Here is an 18,623-nt window from a genome sequence, read left to right as displayed (position 1 = left end):
TCTGGTCTGGGAAGTAAGTTCCTTCCTGCAGCTGTTCAAACAGACCAGAGTTCCTGAAGATGCGAGCGTCATGCACCTTTCCTGGTCATCCCACGTTGATGTCGGTGAAATGCCCCTTGTGATCCACCAGTGCTTGCAGCACCATGGAAAAGTACCCCTTGCGGTTTATGTACCGGGTGCCCTGGTGTTCCGGGGCCAAGATAGGGATATGCGTTCCATCTATCGCCCCGCCACAGTTAGGGAAGCATTAAAGGCATCCACAATGGTCTGCACATTTCCCAAAGTCACTACCCTTGATAGCAGCTGGTCAATGATTGCGTTAGCTACTTGCAGCACAGCAGCCCCCACAGTACATTTCCCCACTCCAAACTCATTCCCGACTGACTGGTAGATGTCGGGCGTTGCAAGCTTCCACAGGGCTATGGCCACTCGCTTCTCAACTGTGAGGACTGCTCTCATTTTGGTGTCTTTGCGCTTCAGGGCAGGGGACAGCAAGTCACTAAGTTCCATGAAAGTGGCCCTACGCGTACGAAAATTTCTCAGCCACTTGGAATCATCCCATACCTGCAACACTATGTGGTCCCACCAGTCTGTGCTTGTTTTCCGGGCTCAGAATCAGCGTTCCACGGCATGAACCTGGCCCAACACCACCATGATCTCCCAATCGCTACATGCCGTGCCGTCTGTGTCCATGTCCTCATCAGTATAATAACTGCGCTGTCATCGCTTCCTCGCCCAGTTTTGTAGGTACTGCACATACTGCTGGACAATGTGCGAGGTATTTACAATGGTCAAAACTGCAGCAGAGATCTGATCGGGCTCCATGGCTATGGCGCCTGCACGGGTAATCCTGGAAAAAGGGCGCAAAATGTAGGAGAGTAGAATGGCAGCAGAAGCTGTGCTGTTCGGTTCACGGTAGCAGAACAAAGGCAGAAAATGGTTGTCTTCTGTGGCTTTCACGGAGGTGGGAGCCCAGGACAGACAACATGGAGAAGCTCGGAAGTGTGGCAATAGTGGGAGAGCAGAGTTGGCAGCAGAAGTTGTGCTGTTTGGTTCATGGTAGCCGAAGCGTTCGATGAGGAAGAGAAAGAGTAGATAGTAGAGATTACATAGGAAGATGAGAGGAAATGAGAGGTGGATTCACAGTAGCAGGAGAGCAGCGGTGCACCGTCTGCTGAAAGCAGTATGGCGTCTGCATGCCAAAAGGGCGCGAAACGATTGTCTGACGTAGGTTTCTGATGACACACACCCAGAAACACCCACGAGAATGTTTTTGCCCCATCATGCACTTGGAACTTAACCCAGAATTCCAATGGGCCGCGGGGACTGCAGGAACTGTGCGATAGGTACCCACAGTGCACCGCTCCAACATTCAATGCTAGCCTTGGTACTGTGGATGCAATCTGCCGAATTCACCAGCTTTAGTGGGGACACAGAAGACTGAATGTATAAAATAGCTTCTGAAAATTCAAATAGAATAATTTCGTACTGTAGACGTACTCTTAAGACTTCTGAAAGCATGTCCATCTCAGATATTAGAATCTCAGATTCTTAAACCTTGAGTCGAGTGATGTAGCGAACTTTAGAAATGTCACATTAGTACCTTCTTTGCGTTTTGTCAAATCTGCAGTGAAAGTGTTCTTAAAATGAACAGCACATGCTGGGTCATCATCCAAGAATGCTATAACATGAAATATATGGCAGAATGTGGGTAAAACAGAGTAGGAGACATACAGTTCTCCCCCAAAGAGTTCAGTCACAAATTTAATTAATGCATTATTTTTTTAAATGAGCATCATCAGCACGGAAGCATGTCCTCTGGAATGGTGGCCGAAGCATGAAGAGGCATAGGAATGTTTAGCATAACTGGCACGTAAATACCTTGCAATGCCGGCTACAAAAGTGCCATGCAAATGCCTGTTCTCACTTTCAGGTGACATTGTGAACAAGAAGCGGGCAGCATTATCTCCCATAAATGTAAACAAACTTGTTTGTCTTAGGGATTGGCTGAACAAGATGTAGGACTGAGTGGAGTTGTAGACTCTAAAGTTTTACATTGTTTTATTTTTGAATGCAGTTATGTAACAAAAAAAAAATCTACATTTGTAAGTTGCATTTACACGATAAAGAGATTGTACTATGGTACTTGTATGAAGTGAATTGAAAAATACTATTTCTTTTGTTTGCCATTTTTACAGTGCAAATATTTGTAATAAAAAATAATAATATAAAGTAAGCACTGTCAACTTCATATAGTGTGTTGTAATTGAAATCAATATATTTAGAAATGTAGGAAAACATCCAAAATATTTAATAAATTTCAATTGGTATTCTATTCTTTAACAGTGTGAGTAAAACTGTGATTAATCATGATTAATTTTGTAAATTGCAATTAATTTTTTTGAGTTAATCGCATGAGTTAATTGCAATTAAATCAACAGCCCTAATAAATATTACAATTATTGGCAGTAGAGAAAACCGTAACATAGTTAAGTGCAGACCCAAAATCTAAGGGTCCTTGTAACGACAGTGCTTTCTGAATTTAAACTGACATCAGAAGAAAACTTTTGGATTATTCCAGTAAGTAAAATTAGATCACAATTACAGCTCTTTTGGGGGCACGTGTGTACACTACTAGGATCTCGTATATGGAATAGTATGGATGGACTCCTCGTCAAATTCTCTGCTCTCAGTACACCAGTGTAAATCTGGAATAATTCCATTACATTAACCAAGAACAGATTTTTGTCCCCACAAAAGAGGTGTAAATTGTGATCTAATTTTATTGAATGGAACCAAATATATGAAACTGTTGTTTGTTATAGTCAATATGGTATATTAGAATCAGACTACAATTCATAGAACCTGCTCAGAAACAGGTTTTTAATTTTTTATATATTATAATGTAGCTAATACAGAAGCATGAAATACAACTTTGCAAAAAGCTATAATTAGAAAAAATGAACGAATATAAATTTAAATACAGAATATTGTGCTTAAAATTCTGATTTAACATCCAGATGTTCTTGCATCTAAATACTTTGGTTCAAATTTCATTTTAATGAAAAAGAACTTCATGGACATTCAAGATAATTATAAAATACATGAAAAAGAGTCTGTCTGTTCCCCCATTACATTTTCTTTTTTTTCTCTATAGTGTAGTTTAGGCATGTAAGGTCTGATCCAATGTTAATAAAAAGCAATGACAAGACCCCTGCTATTTTTAAAGTTTGTTGGACTAGTGGTGTTTGGTTATCGTTTGTTTATAAACACATTAACATAACTGAGCTATAAATATTGTCCATATTGTCAAGTAATATATATAAATTAAAATGAGTCTGAATTCACTGATCATCACCCTCACTCTGTTCATTTTCTAGATTGTATTCTAAAGGTACTACTTCTCTTGTATTTGAAGATACTGTAATGTCATATACTTTTTCTTTTAAAACAATTATTTCATTTTGCAGTTTTAATATGCTGTTGTCATACTGCATGCTTTCAAGAACCTTTTGCATTTCCATTATATTTGACACTGTTTTTAGCATCTCATCTTCCATAGTAAACATCTGTACTGTCAAGTCTTCCATTTTTTTCTCTATACCTATCAGCTCACTTGATACTCTAAGAATGGACTGAATGGCATTTTCAATTGTTGGCAAGTGGGTCTTGCATTCCTCAACTTTCGGTTCATAGTCTGTAAGCTTCTGACTCAAATCTATGTCTCTGGCTAACAAGGTATTCTGTTCTTCTTCCAATTTTTCAACTGTCTTTGTATCCAACTCCAGCTGCTGTTCAACTCTAGAAAGCTCATCTTCTTCCTGTCTTTTTAATGTTTTAATATTTCTTATTGTACTGTCTTCTAAATCTTTTAACCTTTCTGAAAGAGACTTCATATTTTTATCAGCAGTATTTATATGGGTCGTAACTTCAGTATGTATGAACTTTGCTTCAGATTTTAAACTACTAGTGTTTGCATTCATTTCATCCAGGCTTCTTTTCCAGGAGTCCATAACTTTTTGGAATGTCTCATTAATGCTTTGCATCTTTTCAGAGAATGTCTGCTCACTGTTCTGAATGTCCTGTATGATGTTACGGAGAGTGGACACTTCCTGCTCAAAATGGGTCATCATAGAGATGGATGAGGTAGCTTCCTGCAGGATACTTTCGGAAGACTCAAGCTGCATTTGTAACACAAAACAATGTCCATGTCTACTTAATATTAGACTGGCAGAGCACTTATATTTATACAACTGGGAGAACAATATACACATAAGGCTCAGTCAGTCTCTTGGAGAAAGCCCATGATATCATACATATTCTAGACATAAAAAAAAAATGAGCACTTTATTGACTTGATACACATTTCCAATCTTCCTATTTAGTTCAATAATTTATGTTTAAAATATTATTGTTCCAATTTATTCTGGCATGTGAAAGCTATAAAGAGAATTTCTAGGACAGTTTTCACACATATATTGTTATTTAGGAATGAGTAACTCTAGTCAATTTGTTACTTAGAACCAGAGTTATTACATTCAAGTCACCTTGACCTCAGTTTCTATTTATAAAAAATGAACTGTCATAACTTATTGCTGTAAAAATATTGAGCAACAAACTTAGAACAAATACCTTCAAAATACAAATCAAATATCGCAACCTAGAATTAAATCATACAATTAAGACAGTTACCAGAAGACCAAATGATACAGGGCTAGATCACCAGTCTAGTGTCTCCACAATGTGCTACCATATAGGGAACCAGACACTGGGTTACATATTAGTGGTTCTTCACTGTGTGAGCTAGCAGGAGATGTGAGCACTAAGAAAACAACACACTAAACTCAGGCAGAAGACAGGGTGAATTTTGCCACTGACTTCAATGGGTTCCACAATTTCAGTCAGGGAGCACAGGAGAGCTTTGTAATACTCTTTGATGAACTGAAGAGCACATATGAAGCTGTAAAGAGAGCATCTTTTTGCTACCAAGGAGGTACACTATAAGCATATATATTTATTTAAGCAATTATGCAGCTTAGTATTTTCAGATTCTTATTATTTCTAAATTTTTAGTGTGTTAGAAAATGGTGCTTATTTACCTATATAAAGAATTTTGTACCCATGATTTCTTTCAAGCTGCATTAGGATGGTAACTGGAATTTAACTGAACACACAACAGCATATACATTTTATTTTTATTACACAAACAAGCCCTTAATACACTACATTACCTATTGTGATATATTTATAAAACTTGACGTCAGATGTTTTTTCTGACTCTCTTTATATAGAAAAGCAGTTTTTAACTCGAAGTTTTTGATAGAGGCTCATGGATTTAGCATGTTTATTTTTTATTTAAATGTTATAAAAGATTATAATAAGATTAGGCCTAACATATTTCATATTAAATTCAGATTTAATTTTAAACAGTTTAATTTTTTAAAAAGAAAAACTTAGTATAATTTAAAAAAACAAAATAAAATAATCCAATTTAAATTAAAAAACCCATTTTTAAAAAATCATTGATTTTTATCCATCCTGCACATAAGAGGGAATTCCAAGTTTGCAGTCAGCTCTCTAGACTGAAGTGTACAGAGATTCAAATTGCATCCTATGTGACTGTCAACATTATAAGATCAATGCCAAAATGGCACTATAGGCACTTGGTTTGCTATGCTTTCATCATCATCTCTACCCATACAGGAAATGATCTTGAAGTAAAACTAACTTTTCTAACAGACAACACAACACTATGAAAAGAAAAGAACACATTGCTGCAAATCAGCAGTGTGATAAATGAGAGGGGAGATAGCTCCCTTTTGTGGACACCCAGCCAGCCAGTTGGCTATGGAATCCCTCTTGGTAGTTGTTCTCTACTTGTAAAGGGTTAACCAGCCCACTGGTAAAAGGGAAGGAGAGGGCACCTCACCAAAAGAGCCAATGGGAGGGCTAAAACTTAAAAATTGGGAAAAAACTTCCCTTTGTCTGTGTGTTGTGCTTCTCCAGGAAAGAGGGGAACAGGGAGCAGTTACGCTGTGAGAAGCTGAAAGCCAGGTAGGAAAAACCATCAGATCATACCTAGAGATTGCTTATCTGAAACCCCAGATATATAAGTAAATTAGGGAATGTCTAGGAAGATGCGATTAGGTTTATTTCTGTTTATTTCTTATTGGCTTGTGGACTCCTCTGTGCTAACCCCAGATGCTTTTGTTTTGTAACCTTCACTAGACCTCAAGAAGGTTGATGTTTAATTTTTGTAAATGGGTTCTTTAAATCTAGCAAAAGCCTAAATTCCAGATATATTTTCTTTCTTTTTGTTTTTAATAAAATTTACCTTTTTTTAAGAACAGGATTAGATTTTTGGTGTCCTAAGAGGTTTGTGCACATGTTGTTTAATTAGCTGGGGCAACAGCTAATTTCCTTTGTTTTCTGTCTCAGCTCTTCCCGGTGTGTGTGAGGGGGGGTGGGGGGGCTTGAGGGTACCCCCACAGGAAGGAATTCCCAAGTGTGCCTTTCTGATTTCAAGGGGTTTTTTTTGCACTTAGGTGGTGGCAGCATCTCCATCCAAGGTCAGAGAGAAGCTGTAACCTTGGGAGTTTAATACAAGCCTGGAGCATCCAGTATTAATTTTTTAAATCCTTGCAGGCCCCTACCATCTGCACTCACAGTGTCAGAGTGGGGAATCAGCCTGGACAAGCAGTTTTAAGATTTTAAATTAGCAGTATAGAAGACATAGACTGAAGTGGGAGCAAGACCAATTTACCATACAAGAATTTCTGCCAAATTTCTTTAAAACAATATGTAGCTGAACTATATTGAGAATTAAACTTCTAAATTGAGCCATATGAATTTCGGGGAGGATTTAAGTTTCTGGAAAAGAAACATTAGGATCCAGTTACTTAATATGCATGGTTAATGGATGGACAAATTTAAGCCCCAAATTTGATATACTTTAAGACTATAATCAGCTGGTGAATGATGTTATACATGTTCTAGACATTAAAAAAATTCAGCACTTTATTGCTATGAAATTACACATGAAAATAGTATTGAAGGTCCTGAAGAGATCAACAATGAAAAACAAAAATATAAGTAAAGGGAAACGTTTTCAAGTAGCTATTTCGCACAGGGTGAAATACTGGCCTTACTGAAGTTGATGGGAATTATGTAGTTGACTTCAATGACGGCAGAATTTCCTTAGCAATGTTTCAGAGTAGCAGCCGTGTTAGTCTGTATTCGCAAAAAGAAAAGGAGTACTTGTGGCACCTTAGAGACTAACAAATTTATTAGAGCATAAGCTTTCGTGAGCTACAGCTCACTTCATCGGATGCATTTGGTGGAAAAAACAGAGGAGAGATTTATATACACACACACACACACAGAGAACATGAAACAATGGGTTTATCATACACACTGTAAGGAGAGTGATCACTTAAGATAAGCCATCACCAACAGCAGGGGGGGGAAGGAGGAAAACCTTTCATGGTGACAAGCAGGTAGGCTAATTCCAGCAGTTAACAAGAATATCAGAAAAAAGAAAAGGAGTACTTGTGGCACCTTAGAGACTAACAAATTTATTAGAGCATAAGCTTTCGTGAGCTACAGCTTCACTTCACTTCAATCTCTCCTCTGTTTTTTCCACCAAATGCATCCGATGAAGTGAGCTGTAGCTCACGAAAGCTTATGCTCTAATAAATTTGTTAGTCTCTAAGGTGCCACAAGTACTCCTTTTCTTTTTTCTGATATTCTTGTTAACTGCTGGAATTAGCCTACCTGCTTGTCACCATGAAAGGTTTTCCTCCTTCCCCCCCCTGCTGTTGGTGATGGCTTATCTTAAGTGATCACTCTCCTTACAGTGTGTATGATAAACCCATTGTTTCATGTTCTCTGTGTGTGTGTGTATATAAATCTCTCCTCTGTTTTTTCCACCAAATGCATCCGATGAAGTGAGCTGTAGCTCACGAAAGCTTATGCTCTAATAAATTTGTTAGTCTCTAAGGTGCCACAAGTACTCCTTTTCTTTTTTCTGATATTCTTGTTAACTGCTGGAATTAGCCTACCTGCTTGTCACCATGAAAGGTTTTCCTCCTTCCCCCCCCTGCTGTTGGTGATGGCTTATCTTAAGTGATCACTCTCCTTACAGTGTGTATGATAAACCCATTGTTTCATGTTCTCTGTGTGTGTGTGTGTATATAAATCTCTCCTCTGTTTTTTCCACCAAATGCATCCGATGAAGTGAGCTGTAGCTCACGAAAGCTTATGCTCTAATAAATTTGTTAGTCTCTAAGGTGCCACAAGTACTCCTTTTCTCTTAGCAATGTTAGTATCTCAATATAAGCATCCACCTGTCTGCATGCTTTTACTTACATAAGTGATATTAAGCAACATAGTCTTAAGAATTTAGAACAGAACAGAAGCCAGATCTGATGGCCAACCAGATGTCCCATTAACTCCCAATTACATGACTGAATAAACATTTTTAAATGGTCTAATTTCAGAGATATAAAATTGTAATTCTGGTTATCTAAAAATGTCCATAAACTCAAAACACATTTGTTAACTTTGACTAAGTCAATATGAATTAATACATTTTAGCTAATGTTCAATATAAGTTCTCAAATTAAAATTCCAATGATTACCTTTTCAGAAATTAAGTTAACTTTGTTTTCCATATCCTGGCATTTTCCAGTTTCCAGCTGTAATAAATGATACTTTTTTTCCATGTGAGCAAGTTGGCCTGACTGCTGAAATAGGAACCTGCAAATCATGAAAAAATTACTGAATATAATTGGTATGCATTAAATGTTTTAGGCCTTGATCCTGCAAGGAGCACCACATGAGTGTAGGGTTCTCCCTTCACACAGCTCCTTGCATGATCAGAGCCTTAGAAAAGAGCCGGGCTTATTTAATGAGTTTGGTCTGTCTTCTTATTGAAGTTATAGACTACCAAAATAAGGAAATAGACAAAAAATAATAATTTGCATTTAAAGTGAGAGAGAGAGTGTATATGTGTGTGTGTTCTACTCAATTAGCTATCACAAACCTACATAACTGCTTCATTGTGACCTAATGTACATATGTGGGACAAAAAGTACTTCATGGTAAAGGAAGCCCTTAGTGAAAATTACTTTTTTAAATGGTTAGCTGATTAGAAGGCCAAGTTAAACAAAACAAGATAATTTGGCCTTTCTTCCCAGACTTCTCATAATCATATGTGGGAGCTCTGAATTAGGAAGGGCCAAGCTAGTTCTAATTTTGTGTTAATTTTAGCCATTGCTATTGTGTTGTGGGAAAGTTTGTATTGCTGCTGCCTGTGATGTACCTGTTCTGTGGAGAAATAGACTTTATTCTTCAGGCTCTCAGTCCAGCACCTCTCTCAAGCATTAAATTTATTTTAAACAACAAAAAATGTAGTTAAAATTATCTTTTTTGGTAGGTTTCAGGGTTGCCAGTTCTGTCAAGTCAACAACTTAAACATGTAATAATAAAGCGGGTTTGACAGAGTGTACCCATGTCCACACCCTACACACTGTTGTAATAATCTTAGTACAAAGGAGGTTTTGTGAGGTATCTGAAAACTCATAATGTGCTGGTCAACGTAGTCCTGATAAAATGTGTGACAACATCATTTATACTATTTTCCTGTATAATGTTATTGACACATGTTCCAAACCAGAGCAGAAGCTGGCAAACAGGTCTGTCTCAAACAAAAGAATATGTGCTCTGCTTAATTAGCATTAAAGTAGTAAAAGAGTCATCAAGCAGGAAGGGAGACAAAGGGAGTACAAACAGGTGGGAAAATCAGCAGGGAATATCCTTACATATGCACTCTGGGCTTGTCAACACGTACAGTGCTGCACAATGCAGTTGTGCTGATATAGGCCTTAGTGCAGACACTATCTATACCAAAGGGAGAGCTTCCTCTGTCGACACAGGAACTCTACCTTCCTGAGAGGTGGTAGCTTTGTTGACAGGAGAAGCCCTCCCATCGACACAGTGCTGTCTACATGGGGGGTTAGGTTGGTATAACTGTGTTGCACCCTGAGCAACGTAGTTATACTGACAAGTCTGTAGTGAAGGCCAAGCCTCTGTCTCCTGAATCTCATCTTGAAGTATTTTCCAGAAGGAGGACTGACACTATAAAAAGGAGAAATAAATGCCACAAAGGGACCCCCTTCTCTCTCTCTCGATTCACAGCACAAGAAGGTACAAAGGAAGCAGCCATTAAAGAGAAGAAGGAATCCTGGCCTAAGAAGTTCGGCCAGTAAGACTTTTGAGGGCACATGATGAGAAAAACTTTGCTTTGAATTTAACCTAGTTTGTTAATCTGGGGATCAGTTGTGTTTTTTATTTTTCTTGTAACCATCTCTGACTTTCATGCCTCGTTACTTGGATTCACTTAAAATCTCTCTCTTTGTAGTTAATAAACTTGTTTTACTGTTTTATCTACTTCATTACTGCTTTATCTAATCCAATGTGTTTAAACTGAAGTATCTGACAAACTATTTAAAATAATGAAATATTATATTTTCACCTTAAACAGACTTAACATACTTGTATTGTCCAGGAGAGGGCTGGACAGTACAGAACATATATTCGTGGGGGGAAATCTAAGACTGGGAGTATATTGGGGTCACTCTGTACTATACCCAAGGCTCGTAAGAGCCAAGGTGTGGCTGGCTGGTTGTAGCTCTCACACAGGCATTGCTGGTAGTGACTTACATGCTGTAGGCTGTTTGTGAGATTGCAGATGGGGACATGTAGGCAAGCAGCACCACTATAGCTGAACCAGGATGAAATGGGAGACAACAGAGAGGGCCCTAAGATGGCAGTGAAAGAAGGTTAATTTGTTGGAAGTTTATCAATCCCAAATCAAGATGGGGATAATGCAGACTGTCCAGGTATCCTCTTTCTGGAATCAACTTATGTAGAAGATTATTTTCTCTCACATACATTTTATAATTCTTTATTTGTTATGATAACGTACAGCAATTAAAGTGAGAACTCCATAGCATCTGTAATAATCGACTGTTGAGACTGAGGTCTGGAGCAAAAACTAAGAAATTGTAATCTGTACCTATCCCAGATGTGGGACAGTTTAAGCAGAACCAACATTATGCAATTCTTATTCTTCTAATGTAGACAGTCCTGTGACTACTCAGTCATTCACTGGGTGAAATTCTTGTCCCATTGAAGTAAATGGGAGTTTTGCAATAGACTTCACTGGGGCGAGTCTTTCACCCATAGACGTTAGGGCCTAAAATTTTTGGTGTAGCTAGAACATATCTATTAGAAAGAAAGACATCCAATTTTGATTTAAAGAATTCAAGTGGTGATGAATCCACCACATCCTTAGATAAGTTATTCCAATGTTTAATTATCTTCACTGTAAATAAAATAAAATAGTGTCTTATTTCTAGGCTGAATTTCCAGCTTTGCATTCCTGCCATTGGATATTGTTACGTCTTGGCCTGCTAGATTAAAGAACCCTCCACTATTGGAAATCTTATCCCTGTGTAGGTACTTAGAGATCATGATCAAGTCACCTCTTAACCTTCTCTTTGTTAAGCTAAATAGATTGAGTTTCTGTAGTCTCCCACTGTAAGACAGGTTTTCCAGACCTCTAATCATTCTGACAGGTTTCAGAGTTGCAGCCGTGTTAGTCTGTACTCGCAAAAACAAAAGGAGGACTTGTGGCACCTTAGAGACTAACAAATTTATTTGAGTATAAGCTTCTGTAGCCCACGAAAGCTTATGCTCAAATAAATTTGTTAGTCTCTAAGGTGCCACAAGTCCTCCTTTTCTTTTTGCTGATCATTCTGGTGGCTCTTTTGTGAACTCTTTCCATTTTGTCAACATCTTTTTTAAACTGTGAACACCAGAACTGAACACTATTCTACTAATGTCGTATATAGTGGATTCCATTGTATATGAAGGAGGAAACCAGAAAGTAAAATTGAAAGTGTGAAACTGACTGTATCCAGTTACTTTTAGAGGATCACTTACCAGGTGAGCAGTAGACAAGCAACAAGGGAAAATAGGTTTAAGGCTGTCCGTGAGTCTAACCAAAAGGAATTCTGACTATTGCTGCTGCTCCTGGGACCTGAGATCGTTCCATAATTGCTCTGCTTTTGTGGATCTTCGTTGTGCTTCGATGAAGGAACAGCTTTCTTTCTTTGCTTCATGTCAGACATTTTAAGAAAGTCTTTAGGAAACAGAAACCAACCAGAGATCTAGCAGAAGAAAGCAAAATGAGTTATGTTTAGTCCCTTCCAAGTTAATACAGAGACTTCCCAAGATATGCAGTTAGGCAATTGCACTAAAAATTAACCGCTTGCTTTGACGTCTACCACATTGATGTTTATTCAGTTACATTAAACATTTTCAAGAAAATGTCACGATAACTATTCGTTTTTCCATTACATAGCTATCCCATTCCATACTTTCGGAATAGCAGAAATTGTCTAATTTTCCATAGCACTAAGACTATAGATTTAATTTCTTTTAAAAAAATGAAAACTTGGGTTCTGCATAAGCTGATGGCAATTGTCCAGGATAACTTTTAACTCCTTCAGGCTGCATAGGCATCTAGAGTTTTCAAGATGTTCTTAAGATTACTGTAAGTAAAAGAGATTAGAAGACATTTTGGTTTTTTTAAGACAGCATTGTTTAATCAGTTTCACTATTTCTCATGTTTGATCAACTAATCTGTTGCTTTACTATACTTTGAGTCTTTCACACAGCAAAAGGGGAGAATAAACATTTAAGACATAGAAAATATGGGATTGTGAATCATCTTGGAGTCTAATTTAGGAATATTTCCATTATAACTTTTTAAATATGTCCACCAATAAAGCCAGGTTCATTATTTACTGTATAGTCCTGGGGGCATTCTGTGCCAAAAATTTGAAAATTCTGCATACAATATTTTATAATTCTGCGAATTTGATGGTCAAAATAACACTACATAATCACACCAGTTTCAATTATTTTGGTAATTTATTTCAAAATACCTGTCAGCAAGTATGTCCATAACAATACAGACACACAAAACAATTCCCCCAGGAGTAGAGAGTTAAAGAAACCCCTATGACACCCAATTCCTGTTTCCCTGCCCCCTGGTATCTGGCCCAGCCAGGGGGCCAGATACCCAGAACCTCTCCCCCCGAGAGCCCAGTGTAACACTGCACCTCATATTCTTCACAGTAATATTATTATGATATGATATGATTATATGACTATAATGATAATGTATTTTATGCAAGATAGGTCATGTGAGATATCATTGGAAAGGATATGATTTACTGAATATGATTATTCCATTTGTATGCATGTATCATTTTTTATCTGAAATTAGGAATATTTACTATCTGTATTACAAATGTGTTTACACCTGGGGAATGCCAACTAGGCAAAAGATGCTCAGTCTAGATCAGTGGTTCTCAAACTTTTGTATTGGTGACCACTTTCACATAGCAGGTCTCTGAGTGCAACCCCCCTTATAAATTAAAAAACACTTTTTTTGTATGTTTAACACCATTATAAATGGTGGAGGCAAAGCGGGGTTTGGGATGGAGGCTGGCAGCTCGCAACCCCCCATGTAATAACCTTGCAACCCCTTGAGGGGTCCTGACCCCGGTCTAGATGGCTGGCTGGGAAGGGCCCATTCAGTTTGATAAGCCATTAGGAGAAAACAATAGGTCTTAGAAGAAGCTAATCTCCTGGGGTGGGGTGGGGAGAGGGAATGTCTTCCTGAAGATGCTACAAATGGCCTCCAAGCAATGACTTCTGTGGCACTACAGGGGCATGTAACCAGGTCACTTGGTACTGGACTCCATCTTGGAATACCAGTGTTTTACAACTGTCTGGCATGGGAACCAAGCTTTGAGACGAAGGGTTCCTGCCATATGTAAAAGCTATTTAAGGCAGGGGAGTGACATCATCATGGTTCTTCACTGACTCCCTGCATCAAAGAGACTCTGGGAAACACAGGAGGAACAAGGACTGACCTGGGGGGAAGTACTGGACCCAATCTAAAGGGATTTTTAGCCTGTGAAAGGAACACCTGGGGTTTTTAAGCAGTAAGCAAGTGCAACTGGCCCCTTAAGAATATCTGCAGCCTGCCTGAATCATCATTAAGGCTACGTTTTAGTCACAGGTATTTTTAGTAAAAGTCATGGACAGGTCATGGACAGTAAACAAAAATTCACATCCTGTGACCTGTCGATGACTTTTACTATTTACCCCAAAGTAAAACTTGGGCGGGGAAGCCACAGATGCTCTGAGGGGGGGCAGTCTGGGGGCGCCATGGGTGCTGGGGGAGGTGGCCCATGCGACCCAGGACCGCCTCTGGTGCTGGGGCGGGCCACGGTGCACGGCCCGGGAATGGGACCCCACTGGTGCTCCGTAGGAGGGTTGGCAGGGGCTCCCTATCTGGCTCTGCGTCCCTCCAGCTCCTAGGCAGCGGAGGGGTCAGGGGGCTCCGCGTGCTGGTCCTGTCAGAAGCGCCAGCCATGCAGTTCCCATTGGCCAAGAACTGCAGCCAATGGGAGCTGCGGGGGCGGGGTCTGCAGGCACAGGCAGTGCGCAGAGCCCCCTGGCTCCTCTGCCGTGTAGGAGCTGCAGAGACACGCTAATGGAGCCCCCCCACCCCGAGGTAAGAGCCCCCCAATGCCCTGCCCCTAGCCTGAGCCCCCTCTCACACACCCAAACTGCTGCTGCTGGCCCAGGGGCTGCCCCAAGAAGACACAGAGGTCACAGAAAGTCATGGAATCCATGACTTCTGTGACAGACTCGCAGCCTTAATCATCATTTAGGGTGAGAATTTGCTACTCATATCCAATCCCTTTAGTATATTAAGCTTAGTTTGCGTGTTTTGTTTGTTTGCTACTTAATCTGCTTTGATCTGTGTGCTATCCCTTGTAATCACTTAAAATATATCTTTTGTACTTAATAAACTTATTTTTGCTTTGTTTAAAACCAGTGTGGGGGAGTCATAACTTGGGGCAGAAAGCTATTGCATATCCTTTTCCACACTGAGGGAGGAGGTAACTTTCATGAGCATATACTGTACAGATCACTGTGCAGTGCAAGACGGTATAATTTTGGTTTTACACTCCAGAGGGGGGTGTGCGCTTCAGTAGCTGGGCAGTTTCTTAGCTGTAACCTCCCCATGCAGAGCTGATCATAGTGTCTGCATGTATTGCAGCTGGGAGTGTCCCTACCTGTATGTGTGCTGGAGCCTGGGAGAGAGCTTGGCAGGCTGGTCACAGCAGTACAATGTAAAGGGAGCCCAGGTTGGTGGGTCGGGGGGGCTCAGTGGTACCCCAGTTCCAGGTGGCACCCCGGGGGGAACCCATCACACCCAGTCGTGGGGGCCCCCCAGCCAATACATCCAAACCTCCTCCCCCCAGAGCCCACCTGCAGGGCCCCCCCCAACCCAGAAAGCTGCACTCCCTCCCCAACAGAGCCCAGCCCTGGGGCCCCCTCTTGCCCAGATTTAATAATTTTATTAAGATAATGTTGAAGTAAAAAGAAAACGGTACAGAGTTTAGGCATAGAAATTTCTGGTTATCAGGGAATAAGGTACAGATTATCAAGGGGTGCGAAATTCAGTTTAGGAGCGGGTGGCGTAAGAAATACATAATCTGCAATCTCCCCGATTGGGGGTAAAAGTTTAACGGGCCAAAGTTCAAACATTGAGATATGAGGGTATGTTGTCCATATAGTGGCTATGTTCATTGTGGAGTATAATGAGTGGATACGATAAGGAGGATGGATCTACCCTCATTTGGTGGGATTTAATGTTCAGTGAGTTTATGGTTCCCCTTCTCCCCCAGAGCCCAGCCATCTGTCCGTCCCCCCATCCCCGAGCACAGGGATCCAGAGGGAGAAACAGCCTGATGTTTGATCCCAGGCTTGCATGGAGTTTTCTGCATGGCATGCTGGCAACTGCAGCTGCCAGGAACCCTCTAGCTCCCGCCCCCCAGCAGTGTCTTCTATGTGTGAGCTGGACTCTGCTGGGTCCAGTGGCCCCTAGCTGCACTGCAGCCCATTTCTGTTGGGGAAAGGAAACTCTGCACACCCACAGTTATGTCTCTATTTAACAGGGTGTGACACTTTACCATACTACAAAATGAGCATCATTACCTCTATGACTTATTGTTTCTAATTATTTTATTAAATTGAGTGAATTACACATTTAACAGACCAGACAGTCAAAAAAAAATTGGACAGGGTGCACTTTTTTTTTCTGCAGGTGGATGTATTTTGGAGTATCAAATAAATGGTAATCAAATATCTATTTGTTCTCCATTTTTCTGGATATGTAACTGGTGCATTAATATTTCCATATTTTCTGTATTTTTTGAGTCATTCCCCTAGAACTGGACTATTTTTCTTTTTCCAATGAGGAGCTATTAGTACTGTAGTAACTACTAGCAGATGAGAGCTTAATTCTTCATTTCCTTTTGTGCGACTGTTTATTTAAAATTTTGGTTTAGAAATAAGTCACTTTTTTAAAGTCCAATATCTCAGATCTTTTGGGGGGCTAAAGGCAAGTCTCATTGGGTTCAGGCAGGAAGCTGACAATCTCTACTTTCCAATACAACAAAACTCATGTTTCTAGACTTTCAGGATCATGATGTATTAAAACAGTCACACTTTTAAATCTAGAAAAACTCAGCGAATGACCTAGAACTGACTCATATCAATCATGGAGTTTGGCTTGGGGTAATTTTTTTAGGAGACAATTTCATGTCTGGGAAGAAGAAAAAAAATATCTTGCAAGTTGAAAGAAAAAAATTGTCTGAAGCAGTTTGTTTGGAATATAAGAATAAATCCAAGGGAAATGGACTAGTGGGGGAAAAGCAAGTGAAGTGGGCAAAGATGTATGATAAATACATTTATTACATAGTTTTGCAATTTAACATAGGGCTATCCCCTCCAAGTGTGTTTATATTTACAGCTCCCATCCTGCCCAGAGAGGTGTGTGCCTGGAGTCGACCACCGCACCGCTACAGGGCCCAAAATGAAGTCAATGGCGCTAAGCAAATTTCTCTTTGCAGGACTGAGACCTAAATCCACCTCCATAAATAAATATAAACATTCTACAGCTATACAGATATTTACTTACTTCGTTTGGTACTTCTTAAGGACTAAGTCCATCAGAAATATGAAGCTTAAAAATAAATGTTTGTGACTTACCCAAATGCAAAGAAGCGTCTGAGCGTGTGGAGCCTGAAGAAAAAAAAAAAAATCCCCTCGCTCAGCACAGAAATGCCAGAACCGATTTTCTTTACACTTGGGCACAGTCGCTTTGGGCAGAGAGCAAGCGGAGCCCTAGGAAATTCAAACCAAACGGAAGTTCGGAAGGAAAGTGCAAAGTGACAACATCTTTTAAGACAAAAACAACCCCCCCCCCCCACTCCCCTCCCCGCGGCTTTAAGGACAGCAACGGCCTCACTGAAACGCCGAGGGGAAATGGTCAGTCCCACCAAGCCATTCCGCGGCTGAGGCTCTTCTGCTGGAAGATGCCCCGCCGTCACCAACGGCCACCCCGTCCCCGCGGCACCCCACTGGGATCTCTCCTTCCCCCAGCTCCCCCCGGCCCCACAAAGCCACCCCATCCCCCCCGCCGTCCCGCGCCCCCGCCCCGATCTCCTCCTCCCTTCGCGCGCCCGCACCGCCCAGTCCCCCCGGACTCGTCCCCACCGCTCCCTTCCGCCGTACCCCGATCTCCCGGATCCCCGTTACCGCTGGCTCGGGAAGGCCGGGCGCGGGACAGCCCGGCTCAAACAAGCGGCGGTCCTGGGCCCACGCCCCTGGCGGCGGTTGCGGCTCCCCGCAGCCTCGGGCGCGCCACGTCAGGCGCGTGCCCGCCGCTCGCGCTCTCGGCTACGGCACGGGGCGCGCCCGCGCGGGCCCCCAGCGGCTAGGGATGGGGTGGAGTCTGCTGCTTTGTCCCGAGGTCCTGCGCGCCGGCGGGCGGTCTGAGGGGCGCGGCCGCCCGGCAGAGGCTGAGTGCAGGCCGCTGCTGGGGAGTGGGAGGCGCCTGCCAGGCTCCTCTTCCAGCCCGGGCCTCCCAGCCCCTCGGAAGGAGGAAGTGGCCGCTGGTTCTGCGGCGCCGTGCCTGCCCCGTCCGGCTTCCGAAGCTGTTTGTCTCGAGCCGGCGACGGCCTCCCCGAGACCCTGCCCCGCGCGCCGCACGGGCTGCCCCGCCAGGTAACCGCGCGCCCACACCTGGCCTGGGGACTGGGCAGGGGCACGGGGGGGCAGGGTGGTGGGACCTCGCGGGGCTGCAGCGGGTTCTGCCCCCGGGGCAGGAGTCTCCGCCTCCCAGCGCGCCTCCCCCGCTTGCTGCCGCTCTGCCTGCGAGTGTTTACGGGGCGGGGGGTGTGAAGTGAGCCGACGAGCTTCCTTTGCCCGTTGGCGCCTTAGCCTGGCGGTCAGCGTGAGACCCGCCGGGCGCCCAGGAACGTGGGTGGCGCGGACGGGAGCGACCCTCGGGCAAAGTTGTCGGGCCGCGTTCAGTTCCGTCTTTCCACGACTTCCCTGTAGGGGGCGGCAGGCCCCCTCCGTTGCCGGAGCCGGCGGGGCGGAGCTTCCCTGTAGGGGGCGGCAGG

At 42.0% G+C, this 18,623-nt stretch overlaps 1 protein-coding gene across 5 annotated transcripts in view; it reads right to left on the bottom strand.

Annotated features, from left to right (window-relative positions):
- Positions 1 to 17,863, bottom strand: part of LOC119850060 (IKBKB interacting protein) — a 28,621-nt gene extending 10,758 nt beyond the window's left edge. Inside the window, exons 1-5 of one of the 5 annotated variants that reach the window (XM_038387748.2) lie at positions 17,731 to 17,862; positions 17,206 to 17,340; positions 12,007 to 12,233; positions 8,640 to 8,757; positions 2,856 to 4,181 (exon numbers count right to left, since the gene is read on the bottom strand). In XM_038387748.2, coding sequence (XP_038243676.1) covers positions 3,345 to 4,181; positions 8,640 to 8,757; positions 12,007 to 12,194 — 1,143 coding nt within the window. In that variant the 5' untranslated portion in view covers positions 12,195 to 12,233; positions 17,206 to 17,340; positions 17,731 to 17,862 and the 3' untranslated portion in view covers positions 2,856 to 3,344. Of the gene's footprint in view, positions 1 to 2,855; positions 4,182 to 8,639; positions 8,758 to 12,006; positions 12,234 to 17,205; positions 17,341 to 17,730 lie in introns of those variants that run through there. The other 4 variants (XM_038387750.2, XM_038387751.2, XM_043491708.1 and 1 more) reach the window with 4 other exon arrangements.
- Positions 17,864 to 18,623: the final 760 nt, after the last annotated feature.

Source organism: Dermochelys coriacea, chromosome 1, assembly GCF_009764565.3.
Source record: "Dermochelys coriacea isolate rDerCor1 chromosome 1, rDerCor1.pri.v4, whole genome shotgun sequence".
Taxonomy (NCBI): Eukaryota; Metazoa; Chordata; order Testudines; family Dermochelyidae; genus Dermochelys; species Dermochelys coriacea.
Note: the sequence above shows the minus strand (reverse complement) of the source record. Positions and strands in the feature narration are given on the sequence as shown.